General features: G+C 37.9%; 1 protein-coding gene across 8 annotated transcripts in view; it reads left to right on the top strand.

The window, feature by feature from the left end:
* The window catches only part of mnb (minibrain), a 146576-nt gene that overhangs the window by 119501 nt on the left and 14136 nt on the right, over positions 1-12939 (top strand). For all 8 annotated transcript variants that reach the window (XR_003656014.1, XM_028306611.1, XM_028306612.1 and 5 more), the window contains 5 exons: positions 3410-3598; positions 6139-6286; positions 6658-6831; positions 8933-9045; positions 12397-12606. Coding sequence is in view for 7 of the 8 variants with exons in the window: in XM_028306611.1 (XP_028162412.1) it covers positions 3410-3598; positions 6139-6286; positions 6658-6831; positions 8933-9045; positions 12397-12606 (834 nt within the window). In the remaining variant the exon portion in view is untranslated. The remainder of the gene's footprint in view (positions 1-3409; positions 3599-6138; positions 6287-6657; positions 6832-8932; positions 9046-12396; positions 12607-12939) is intronic.

The following is a 12939-nucleotide window of genomic DNA, read 5'->3' on the forward strand; positions in this document are numbered from 1 at the left end:
ATCGCAGCCTCTGCGGTCATAGAAAAGATCTTCAGCGAAGGTGGCCTGGACATCGCCCTCATTCAAGAACCATGGATAAACGCCGACTCCATGGTAGCCGGTCTGAACAACGCTGGTAAGATTCTTGTATGCGAAAAAGGCCGCAAACCTAGGGCTTGTATCGTGTTTAACAAAAATACTAACTTCTTACCTGTTCCAGAACTTTGCAGCGAAGATACTGTCACCGCGTACGTAGAAGTCAAAGGGCCGAACAGGTCCAAAGTACTCTTCTGCTCGGCATATCTTCCTGGAGATAAGCAAGATCCCACTGAAGAACTGACTAACGTCCTGGAATACTCTAGAAGACAAAAGTCGGAACTGATAGTGGGATGCGATGCTAACGCCCACCATACCATCTGGGGAAGCTCGGATACCAACATGAGAGGTGAGTTACTATCCGATTTTCTTCTATCTAACTGTCTACAGGTGCTGAACAATGGCCACACGCCAACATTCGTAACAAAAACCAGACAGGAAGTAATAGATATAACATTCGCAACAGAAAATGTGTCAAAATGTATAACAAAATGGCACGTCAGCAGCGACGCTGTAGGCTACGGTGGTTGAGGTGTTTAAGGTCTCACTCACCTTTGGGACTTTGGTAATATGTCCCTTTGGCGATTCCTCCTCCGAGCGAACCCGTTTTACCGGTTTGCGCCCAGATTCAGGTTGCGAGGCCTTAAACTTGTACCCCATCTGCTTCAGCTCAGCGAAGCTCTTGACCGCCAGTGTTGAAGCCATATTCGGCTCCACTCCCAGCTGCCTCAGAGCTCCGAAGCGCTTTTTTGCCGCACTTGACATTTTCCTGCCAGTGGGTTTGGAGGCGGTGTATTCATCAGTCAGCGAGTGTGAGCCGCAAGCAGCCCTTTCTGCCGTGCTGATGGATTCCTCTGTCTCCATACTGAGTTGCTCTGATATTTGGGTCGGTTGTTCTACTCCTTCTATCAGTGGCATAAGTTCCTGGCATAGGTCTTCCAGGTTACCGTTACTTTTTTTGGGAGAGCATTTATTCATGTTGGTCCCACGAGTAGCTAGGGAAAGTAGGTCCACTCCAGCAGAGCCCCGCATGCCGGAGTAAGGCTATATACACCTCGAGGTCGCCTGGTATCGAGGGCCCACCGTTAGCGACTGAGCTCCCCCTCAGCCACGCATCTCTCGGCACGGTACGGATAACACCTTAGATTGGGTATCGAGTCTTCGGCCGCCAGGTACCGCGTCATTGAGATCCCATTATGAGATTTCAATGCAGCACTATCTGACGTTGCCCAGGATGAACCGCAACAGGCGCTACTATATCCCTTCCGACATGTCAGAGTGGATTCAGTAACAACCCAGTTTTTACTAGAGGGTTACAGCTACAATATATATAAATTCCAGACTGGGGTCAAGTGGGGGCATACAACTTCTAGTCTTCCAAACATAAAATTTTGAGAAAAATATAAAGGTCAACATTTCGCCATACTTTTTAAAACTATGTGCATTATTAGGCACCTTATTGTACAGAAAATAAAAAGTACTTACCCTTATCTTCAAAATCCATCACACAAATATTTGGTCACCATAGTAAAAAATAATATCAGGTGTTGTCGAAAGTCGAGCAAAATTAGGAATTAAAAATTACACTATCCTCATATCCTCAATTACCATGTTAATTACTCACGACTAGGTAATTAACAAAGTAAAAAATTGTGGAATCCTTAATGTCTGGGATGTTGTTTATCGTTTTTTATAAACGATAATCAGAAATTCAACAATGACTTTTGTCCAGCTAGCTTGTTCTACACGAATCACAGTGCGACGCTCTGACGCGACGCCTCTCTTGTTCAGTTTCATGTTCCCTTCCAGATCTTAATTCAATTTATTATTTATGCTCCCCAAGATGATCTCCTCGCTCATTATGCTTGTATAAAGTTTTAATTGTTAATACAAAACCATAAATCAGAGCGTTCATTACATCCGAATTAATTGTTTGATCGATGCCCATTACCGAGGACATTCACACGGCATACCCGTGTTACCTGCGCCAGTGAGTCATATCTAGGCGAGTCTCGCGACAGCGCGTAAAAAACCCGTAGCAACGAACTTCCTAGTCCCCGATCCGTGCGTTGTAATGTTTTATTATGGGCATATCGCGGCCGTCGTCGATCAATGTCAACCGCATATTTGGGTCAACGGCCGTCAGCCGAATTCCCGCGCTCGTCTACTCTTCATTTCCTGTAACTATTTGGATGACTTCATTGTGCTTGCCCGTCTAATGTGATGTTACGCGGAATTTTGGTCACTGAATTATGATCAGTCGCAGATTTTAGAAACCGATTAAAATTATTTTGCAAAACTTTCTCAATAACTTTCTAGTTTATGGACTAGGCATAAAATATGGTCTTCTGAAAGTAGGTGAAATTAGTAATGTAATAACAACTTTTTCAATATTTGCATGACACCATGGATCTCTCTCTGTCATAAAAATAGTTGTCAAAAATGTCAACCACTTCATGATTTTTAATAAATAAACAAAAACTGGGAAATTACATAAATAAATCAGCCGTTTCGTTGTATGAGGTAATGTGTGCACCATAAAATGCAGTCAGTAAAAAATAGCAGTCGATTAAATCAACTATCTTCAAAGTAAACCATTAATCTTTGTTATTTAATAATAGTGAGATGGAGTCGCTTGTTAAAAAGTGTTTAGTATCACATTAAATTCAATTAACCGAACTTACGTTCGGCCTACGGCCCATAAAAACCGAGTTGCAAGAAATCCCGCCACAAAATACGTATGAAACAGCCGTACTTTCAAACTCCAACCAAATGTCTGATGAAGATGGAGTCACTGTCTTCAGCCTCGGAGTTATTATGAATATTGCGTAGTCAATAAATAATATACATAGCCAAAAAAGCTGAAGAGTCCAAAAGGGGTAGATCTATTGACACAACAGATAACGCTCATGGAAAAGTGACTCTCCTAGATGACGCAGATTAAAGCCAAAATCCTCCGAAAGGCTATGCGAGCTACCACCAGATCACTGCAGCGAAGATTGCATACGATGTCCTTGGAAAGTTACGAAGAAAACAATATATCAAGATAAATGTTACTTAGCGGTCACTGTTTAACAAAGGACTCCTCTCATGTAATTAGTTTTTTTATTCTGAAAACCTCACCAATGCAATGGGGTAACCAAGGTTTTTATTACCACCAGGTTATTTTGCGTACTCCTTTCAAGGAATTCTAGGTTGCATAGTATATTATGATATGATGACCCTTCTACAGCCTCTTTGCTTATCGTAAAGCCAGAACCAAAAACCGACATCTGGTGAAGTAAAGATTAGCATAATTTGCATCCGACTAAATTTTCCTTTCAAATTGTTCCAGGTATATTATGCAAAGAAGAAACGGAGAGCGCAACAGTACCTGGGCGAGGACGGCTCGCACAAAAAGGAGAGGAAGCTATACAATGACGGGTACGATGATGACAACCATGATTACATCATCAAGCAGGGAGAGAAGTTCCTCGATCGGTACGAGATCTCTTCACCTATTGGGAAGGGCTCGTTTGGACAGGTCAGTTTCATTTCTAAGTTTATTTTCCTTTTGGTTAGCAAATATAATTTGATTAATTTGTTCTTTGACCATTCATTTCATATTTCATCAAAGAAGCGTATCTAAATGTTGGCTTCATATTGCTCTGGCAATAACATTTCCATTTAGAATGACAATCGCCTCGAAGCTTCTTTTTCATAGAATTTTCCATCTAATTATTGGTATTCCGCTTATTTTAAGATCTTACTTAATTCTTGATTACCTGAAGTAGGGTAAACCGTATAGCTATTGCCCACTTAAAGATTTCAAACACATTGAGATGAAAAATTAAAGAAAGTATTTTAATTATCGACCATTTATGACTTTTTTCTTATAACTCAATAAACTGTTAAACAGAATATTAACAGTTTTTAGTTAAAACTTACGTAACTTAGAAAATATTGAAATAAATTTAAAATCCTCCAAAAAGTACAGTCATTGCCCATTACTCACACTAATTGCCCACATCAAAGCACAGTAATTGCCCAGTATCTTAAAACAAAATTATCAATTTTAAAATGACAAAATAGGCTTTAAATAAACAAAACAAAACATTAAACTTAAATTCTAGTAGTCTTCAAAATTTCAAAATAAATTGCGTTTGGCCTTATTAACATATTATCAAATATTTCTTGAGCTGATGTTGATGAGTCAGAATCGGTAGAGACAGAATCATCTACTTCAAAACATAGATGACGCAAAAATTTGAATTTTATATGTAAATTTTATCTTCTTTGATATCAGTTCAAGTGGTTGCTCAGAATGTTCAATTAGCTGTTAGTTATTCTTCCCTAAAGTTGTATCTATTTCCTTACAATTAACATTTTCAGTAGTAGATTTAACGTAGGATTTTCATTTTTGTATTTGCGTTTGAATTTTTATCAATTTTTTCAAGCCAAACCATATTTTTCAGCAATGTAGATAAATTGTTGGATACATCTTGTACAGCTTCGATCGCTTTTTGCAAATTTTCTATGCTATATTGAACTTTTGGAGTCTTTGGCATACTGAAAATGAAACATTAAGAGCCATTTCAATATTTATGCCTGTAAATTGCAAAACAAGTCTAGAAATGAGCAACTTAAACACTGCTACTGCATGGTGGCAATACTCTAATAATAATTGCCCTGGGCAATAACTATACATTAACATATGGCAATAACTGAAATGATGGTGGGCAATAACTAAAAATATACAGATTTACGTGCAGTGATTACCCACCGTTAAAATGACCGTTAGAAATCAAATTTTATCAGTTATTTTCATTGATAATGGAGAAAACACTTATAATTTAATCATAACTATATACCATTAGTTGAATATAAAATAACTTGCAAAAAAAATTTAACCTCTAAGAAAGTAATTCCTTAGTAAAATTGTTAAAGTCTTTACCTGTTTGAGTAACATTTTCACCCGTCTTGACAAAATCCGCCATAACTGTTTTTTTTTAGTGTTTCCTATTGTAAATTTTAAATCTACTGTACATTGATCTCGGAGCCATCTACTTAGTAAATTCAAATCTAACTAGAGTGATTCAAAGTCAGCACCTGACAATATTATTCTTAAAGCGGGCAATCACTACCAGTGGGCAATCACTCTCTGGTTTACCCTATTTATAAATATAAATCCTCGGTATAAATCCTTCACTAGCTTATGAAATAAGAATTTTAAAGGAAATTTCCATCCAATAGAAAAGCTTTTTTGGCGCGGGATTCCAGTAATGTAATTTGCATATTTTTAAACAACACTAGACAGACACGACCTAGACGGAACGTTGGCGATTATGAAAGTAATCCATTGGATGAAGGTTAACTGTCTGGTTGTGGTGGTAATCTTTGGGTCATCAGTTAAGCGAAGTCTGAGCATAATTCAAATACCCAACATTATCATGCTCACAATCAGGGACCTTAATACGGGGCTTTCCATTTAAAGTTGAAACCGTTTTCTTTGTTCGGTATTTTAATAGTATCAGGATATATTTAACCGAACCATATGAAAGGACTATTTTAAACTTTCTTGGAACAAAAATTTTACGACGGAGATATCGGGATTCATGCGTGGGCGGGTATCAGTTGGCCTTTAGATTCTATTTTTCCAATAATTGTAAAAATACACTTTGATAATTCTATCAATAGAAGTATTAGAAACCAAGAAGTTTTAGTACCAAATAAATATTTTTTCTTTCTTTCTTTCTTTCTTTCAAACCTTTTGATTCGTAATCAGAAATGTAAGTAAATAAAAAATGGATTTCAAAATTTCTTTTCGTCATTAATTTTCGTTGGCAGTGGGTTGAGTGGGTATTGCAAAGATTAACTTTAATCAAAGAGTAAAATAAATTTGATTGCTTGCTCCCGTGCTTTAGAGGGCACGCTAAGTCGGTCTGATTACGCCACACTAGACTTATGACTTCTCAGGGAGAGCAACATCGCGACCTAAGTTGTATCAATCCATACGATATAAGAAGAAATAGAGATTGTTGTTTGTTGATACTTGTTAATGAATCCATTGTTTTCTTTTTCCAGGTTGTGAAAGCGTATGACCATGAGGAGCAGTGTCAAGTAGCGATTAAAATAATTAAGAATAAGAAACCCTTCCTAAACCAGGCACAAATAGAAGTCAAGTTACTAGAAATGATGAACAGAGCAGATGCAGAAAATAAGTATTATATAGGTAAGAGATTTCTATTAATACATGTAAGTTAAGCGGTATAATCGGCCCTTGAGATGTTTACGTATTGAAATAACTTCTGTTATACAAAGTTTCACTTTATCTGGAGCGACCTAGTTAGATATAGGTAAATATTGTAATCTTATTAATTGAAGAAGCTTTTCAAGGTGTTTACTGGTCGATCAGTCTAGCCAGCCATGACCTTTTTAGTTATAAAACGACGGCACATCCAGCTAAACACTGGATCTTATGCAGTTGTAAATAGATGTGATTTTGTAAGCAAATTCAAATAGTCTAACGTGCTGTCGACTCTGCTATCTGGAAGGCAATAGCTTGTGAACGAAACGTATCTGATCGCCGTTTGTTTGTTGCAGTAAAACTGAAACGTCACTTTATGTGGCGGAACCACCTGTGCCTAGTGTTCGAGCTGCTCTCGTACAATCTCTACGATCTCCTGCGCAACACGAACTTTCGCGGCGTGTCGCTGAACCTCACGCGCAAGTTCGCGCAACAGCTGTGCACCGCGTTACTGTTCCTTAGTCAACCTGGTGAGTGTTCTTCGTGGTAGTAGAAGAAGTGGTAATTGGATGAATGAACCAGGGATGTTATGGATAACCGTAACTGAAATTTTCGGATATCCGAAATAAAAAAATATCCGTACCCATAACCGATTCAATGATAATGGCCAACTATTGGAATCTAAAAATTGTATTCTATACATAGCACAGATATCCGTAACCATAACCGAAACTTTCGGATATCCGAAATAAAAAAATATCCCTAACCGTAACCGAAACCGGTATATTATTCCAATATCCGTAACCGTATCCATAACCGAAACTACATATCCATAACATCCCTAGAATGAACGTCTCCTGATAGTTGGTGAGACAGAAGGACTACGGGACTATTCCCACCTCTCGTTCCCACCGCTGCAACTCCTGTGTAGCCAGGATCTACAGCTTGACCGCCAATAAAACCTAACCAGTGAAGGTCAAGTTTGTTCCGGGGGAAAGTTCAACTGTCATTGGACCCACAACGAAATTAACCAGGATCAGAAGAGACAGGAGGACTGTTTGTAGTGGCGTGAGTTTACCATACGTGATGACAGCTGCAATCATGTTCGATACATATTACCTACTGTATGTAAGAACGTGATCCGTAGTCGCGACGATTTTTAAATCTTAATAGACTTTATAATTAAACTTTGCCGAAAGGACACGCGAATAATTTTCGGCAAACATAAACTTACTAAGAAAAAAGCTTATTTGTACAGTAAGGTAATCAGAAATGCAATTAGACACTTCGACCTTTCGAGTGGTTAGTAGACCTCTGCAAAAAAGCTAAGGTTGAACTTGTTATTTCTGAACTACCGCAGTACTGTACCCATTAGTCAAAAATAGTTCCAACTAGGCAGTTAAATTGGCTTCCTTTAACCTTTTCATATTCTCCAATTAAGGAGAAGTTATTGTTTGTCTCTTTCCACTAACTTTCGTGCCCCACTGTGTGGGTGTTTTACGTCACGCCGTGATATGTTTCTTGGAAAATTGTTGTTATGTTCGAATTAATGTAAACAAGCGAAAAATTGACGGTAAAACAATACATCTACATTCCGATATGACGGCATTTTGTTATTGTACTTCGCTAAATTCAGTATATCATAAGTGGAACACAATTGCATAACGCAATACAATGCAACATCAGGACGTAATTCGATCTTTCAGCATCATGTAAGGCTGAGGCTATACACCTTCAGGGTTCGTGCTTAGTCTAGCAAAAAGCTAGTGGACCTAAAGGTCTTGAAAGAGATCTACCCTAGAACCATTAGGTCCATAAGTTGAAAAAGTGATATGCTCTTATCATATGGTGCAGCAGATAGATGAGTTTTTCTGGTGCTTACTGCTTCAGAGTGTCCTTCATCAACGCCACCATTCATTAGTCATTGTGTACGTCATACTTTTGCTTGGTCTCGTCACAACATTATCAGATGTATAACAAAAAGTCGTCTGGCGTCCGCTACCCATGATAGCGAATATAAACTGATCGCTCCTAAAGATCTATTGCCTAGCTTCTAGTCAATCGCGCAGTTTCCAACGCGAGTGTGGTCATAGCTTTAAGAGTAAAGACCACTATTGTCAACAGTGTCGCAAGTGATCTGAGCAGGAACTGCGGTGTCCATAGTGCTCGCCCCAAATCAGTTGCCGCCGTTGCAATTATGCAGATATTGTGTCAAAACAATGACCTATCGACGCAGTTAGTCGAGACCCTTTAGGGAGATTTCGTTTACTTGTAACTAAGAGCTCTTTATTGAGCATTACAATAGATTAATGATTGCTTGATTGGTGGACCATTAAGTCAATCACGGCTAACATGAAATTCAATAGGTTGGACCACCGTGATTCGTCGTAAATGCTGACCCTCGGTGGTCTACTAAATACGATTTTTTGTTTATGTAGTATGTACTATAATATTGAAACTTGTGGCACTGAATTGATAACCACAATGAGTTCTCTTGCGTAGAAAAACAAATACACGTATTTAAATATTATTATAGGTAGTCGTAATAGTCATAATGGTTAGTAAAGTGGAGCCATTCAGGTGCAGTAATTGTATTCTACCATATTAATGTTAACCTTCTTTTTTTTTCAGAACTAAATATAATTCACTGTGATCTAAAACCCGAGAATATACTACTATGCAACCCGAAAAGGTCAGCCATTAAGATTGTGGACTTCGGAAGTTCGTGTCAACTAGGTCAAAGGGTGAGTCTGGCTATTCCATTTATATTCCACTACTGTTGAAACGTTAGCGTAATTTATAAATAACATACTACGGATGCGATGCTAGATACACTGTATTAACATATGATGCAAGCAAGGCTCTTCTTTCTGGGCCGAATAAGTTAAAAAATATTATCGTAGGTTGTTAACTGTTAACTTTAAAGGGAATGTCAAGTATCCCCAACCTGTCTGGCCAGCGTGGGGAGTGTTGGACAAATCCTCCATTTGTCTTTGTTAAATTATTAGCTCTTATAATGACGATGCATTTTGAAATTCGTTCAGTAAAGAGTCAAGCTTGTGGTTAGTCCACAGGACGTCCACTGCTGAACATAGGACTCCCCCAATAGAATTTCCATATTGACCGGTTGGTAGCATTTTTTAAATTCAACCAATGTTTAATAAATTATTCGATTAGCGTTAATACATCATACGGTCATAAAACCAAAGTTACTAAGCTATCTAGAAAATATTTGACAAAAGGTAGCACCTATTACCATAACATTAATATGAATTGATTTCTTTTGTCTCCCGCTCCCATATCACACCATCAATTGCAATGTCTCGTTAGCAAAGTTAGTCGTACACTGAAAGCTAAGCGATGGCAGAAGCAAGATAATATAACACTAATTTCTTGCCATATAAAATTTGAAGTCAAAATTTTACTTTTCACTAGGACTATTGCAGGCTAGGTGATCTATCACACAGGGATTACCCTAGTTTAGACACCAGTCTCTCGCAAAGAAGAGAAAATAAACATAATTATTATATTTATTATTTTTATTCATATTCAGAGGTGGAATTGTGTAAAGCAATCGTAATCATTTGACAGTTCATAACGTACGATAAAGTCAGTTAACCCACTTACTCCTACCAGGTGTTATAACACCGCTAAAAAGTAGTTCGGAATATCCTCAGATAAACTATAAAAATATCGAAAATTTATTTACTGTTCCTTGTATTTTCTCTTCATTACGAATCAAGCTGTAATTGAGTATGTTCGATATCGCATATTTGCTTTATTTTGTTAGTATTTTACTATTTTGAATTCTGTTATTTAGTTTTGTGCAAAAACGTCTTATAAAAGCTAATATATTTCATAAACTTGCTAGTAATACCTCAGATTATACTAGTTATTATTTTAGGTACTACTGTTAGCTACAAAACTATAAACTTATGTTTTTGAAAAGCTTTACATTTTTGAGACTTTTTATGACAAAATTACGATCGGTGTTTTAACACCTGGTCGCATAATCGACGTCTAACTTGTATATTCATTAAAAGTTTAGGCCACGATATAAAAGACCGCTGAGACTTCACGAAATAGTGGAAATATTAGAAAACATTGACGACGATGATCAGATACCGAATTACATAGCAATTTTACCACCAGAAAATGCTAATGCAGAAGCAACAGATGAAGATTCTGGTGAAGAAGACCACGTTACCTTACAAAATCTTCCAGGTTAGCCTGCTTCCGTTTATCTAACTACAGTTACTTATAGCGTGTAAGTTTTCTATTGCTATTTTTCGTGAATTTCCAGGTTCTCAACTTAGAGCCGAGGCAGAAGTACAGTAAGACAAGTCTTCTTCAGACAAAGAGGATAACATCCCACTTTCTGAATTTTTTAAAGTAAGACGAAATGAATCTAATGATGCCTCCAATGCAGCTAGTTCTTCTGCCATGAAAGTACCTACCGCAATCACAATTATTACAACAATGCAATATAGTGCAAGTACCTTCTGTTAAAGTTTGTGCCAAAATGTCTAAAATATACATGGCAAAGCAGTTATACTCGAAACAATACTTATGAAGAATAGCGCCACAACCAGGGTCTACGGAGCTTACATCCCTATGTATGTACTACTGTACTTACGAGTACTACATGCAACTGACATGTAAAATTTGCAAGAAAAAATCAATTTGGTGTAAAAAATGCGCCACGTACTAAAGTATCCTGGGTTATGATTTATGTCTCCACCATCCTCCTACCTCCTCTGAATAAGATTTTGGTAATTTTTAAATAAATGTGTATAACTTACAACTCGTTTTTAACTCTTAAATCTAACAAAATCATAGTATAATTTTTTCTCGTAGTAGTAGTCCATTCTCCGACCAGGTGTTAAAACACCACCCATTTTCCGGCTTTTCCAGTTGACCAAGAATTTTTCTAATATTTTTCTGTGGATACTTGACCTCTATTTAGAAACATACTAAAAATTTATAAAAATTGACAAGGATAAAAAGTTTCAGGAGTATCTGGGTTAAACAAAGCGTTTGACAGAATAATCGTACGTTATGAACTGTCAAATGATAACGATTGCTTTACACAATTCCACCTCAGATCAGTTAATGCATTCTAATGAAATATTCCCCATGAAAAGGGTAGGTATATTTTAGCTTCCCATATGGATCAGATCCTAAACGAATGTGCCGATTTATAGAGTCGGTACCCGGCATAGGCTAATTGCGCGTATAAATCACACGGGGGGCGTGTGATTCAGCGCCCGGGGTTATCGACTATTGCGTCTCAATTATAATTATGGCAGGGGTGCCAATTTGGGGAAAAAAAACTAACGGCCCTATCAGATTTCACTAACGGATTAGGTTTTCTCATTTTTCTACTAGTAGAATTCACTGACGGTTTAGGTTTTAGGTCGTTTTTCTGCCAGATGATAAGGGCAAAGTGAAGACAAAAAGGACGTAGACATCTGACAACAAAAAAACATTAATTTGCATAACTAAAATATTATTAACTTATTCGCCAATGAAATACAATTACAAATCTAATATTTTAGTAAATTGACGTCTTATAATTATCTTAGAACATAAGATCCTTATATCTTAGTCAAAATTCTGCGAATAAAAGATAATCATGAATGACGCAAGAGCAACTCCTAAATTGACAGCCCTAATAAATTCCTAATAATACTATTGTGTACTTGGAAATGGATAAATCTTCGCTATCAGCACTGTTCAACGTCGAAACGATACGAATTCGTGTGCGAATATTCTATCAGAAGACAAAAGCGTTCAATGAAACGTAGCCCCGAACTTTAGATTGTGTTTAGGCTTTGATTAACGACTCGTCTGTCTCGATGAGTTTGTAGAATGAGAAATCCATTTCAGATAAGCTAGGATGTGACGCAAACGCTGACACTATTGTGTTTACAAGTTTAGAGCAGACTAATGGAACACGAATTTGTGAATGCTTATAATGAGAAATAATATTGAGAGTGTCATAGATAAATGACACCAGCAATCAGTAATGATCTCGAATATTTTTTAATTACTAGGAGAACTATAGTATTAAAATTCTGACCGTTCTTTTCCAGATATACCAATATATCCAATCAAGGTTCTACCGATCACCGGAGGTGTTACTCGGCGTACCCTACGACCTAGCGATAGATATGTGGTCACTGGGGTGCATACTTGTCGAGATGCACACTGGCGAGCCACTGTTCAGCGGGGCCAACGAGGTCGACCAGATGAACAAGATCGTGGAGGTGCTAGGCATGCCGCCTGATCATTTATTAGACCAGGTGAGTTCGTGTAGTCTACTCTCTTAGTGTTACTATGCCGTATGACCTAGCGATAGATATGTGGTCATTGGGGTGCATACTTGTCGAGATGCACACTGGCGAGCCACTGTTCAGCGGGGCCAACGAGGTCGACCAGATGAACAAGATCGTGGAGGTGCTAGGCATGCCGCCTGATCACTTATTAGACCAGGTGAGTTCGTGTAGTCTACTCCTTAGCTGTTACTTGGCGTGCCGTAAGACCCTAGCGATAGAAATATGGTCGCTATGGTGCATACTCGTCGAGATGCACACTGGCGAGCCACTGTTCAGCGGGGCCAACGAGGTCGACCAGAT

The sequence above is a fragment of the Ostrinia furnacalis genome, unplaced genomic scaffold (genome assembly GCF_004193835.3).
Source record: "Ostrinia furnacalis isolate ACB-3 unplaced genomic scaffold, ASM419383v2 OfSCF2039, whole genome shotgun sequence".
NCBI classification, from domain to species: domain Eukaryota; kingdom Metazoa; phylum Arthropoda; class Insecta; order Lepidoptera; family Crambidae; genus Ostrinia; species Ostrinia furnacalis.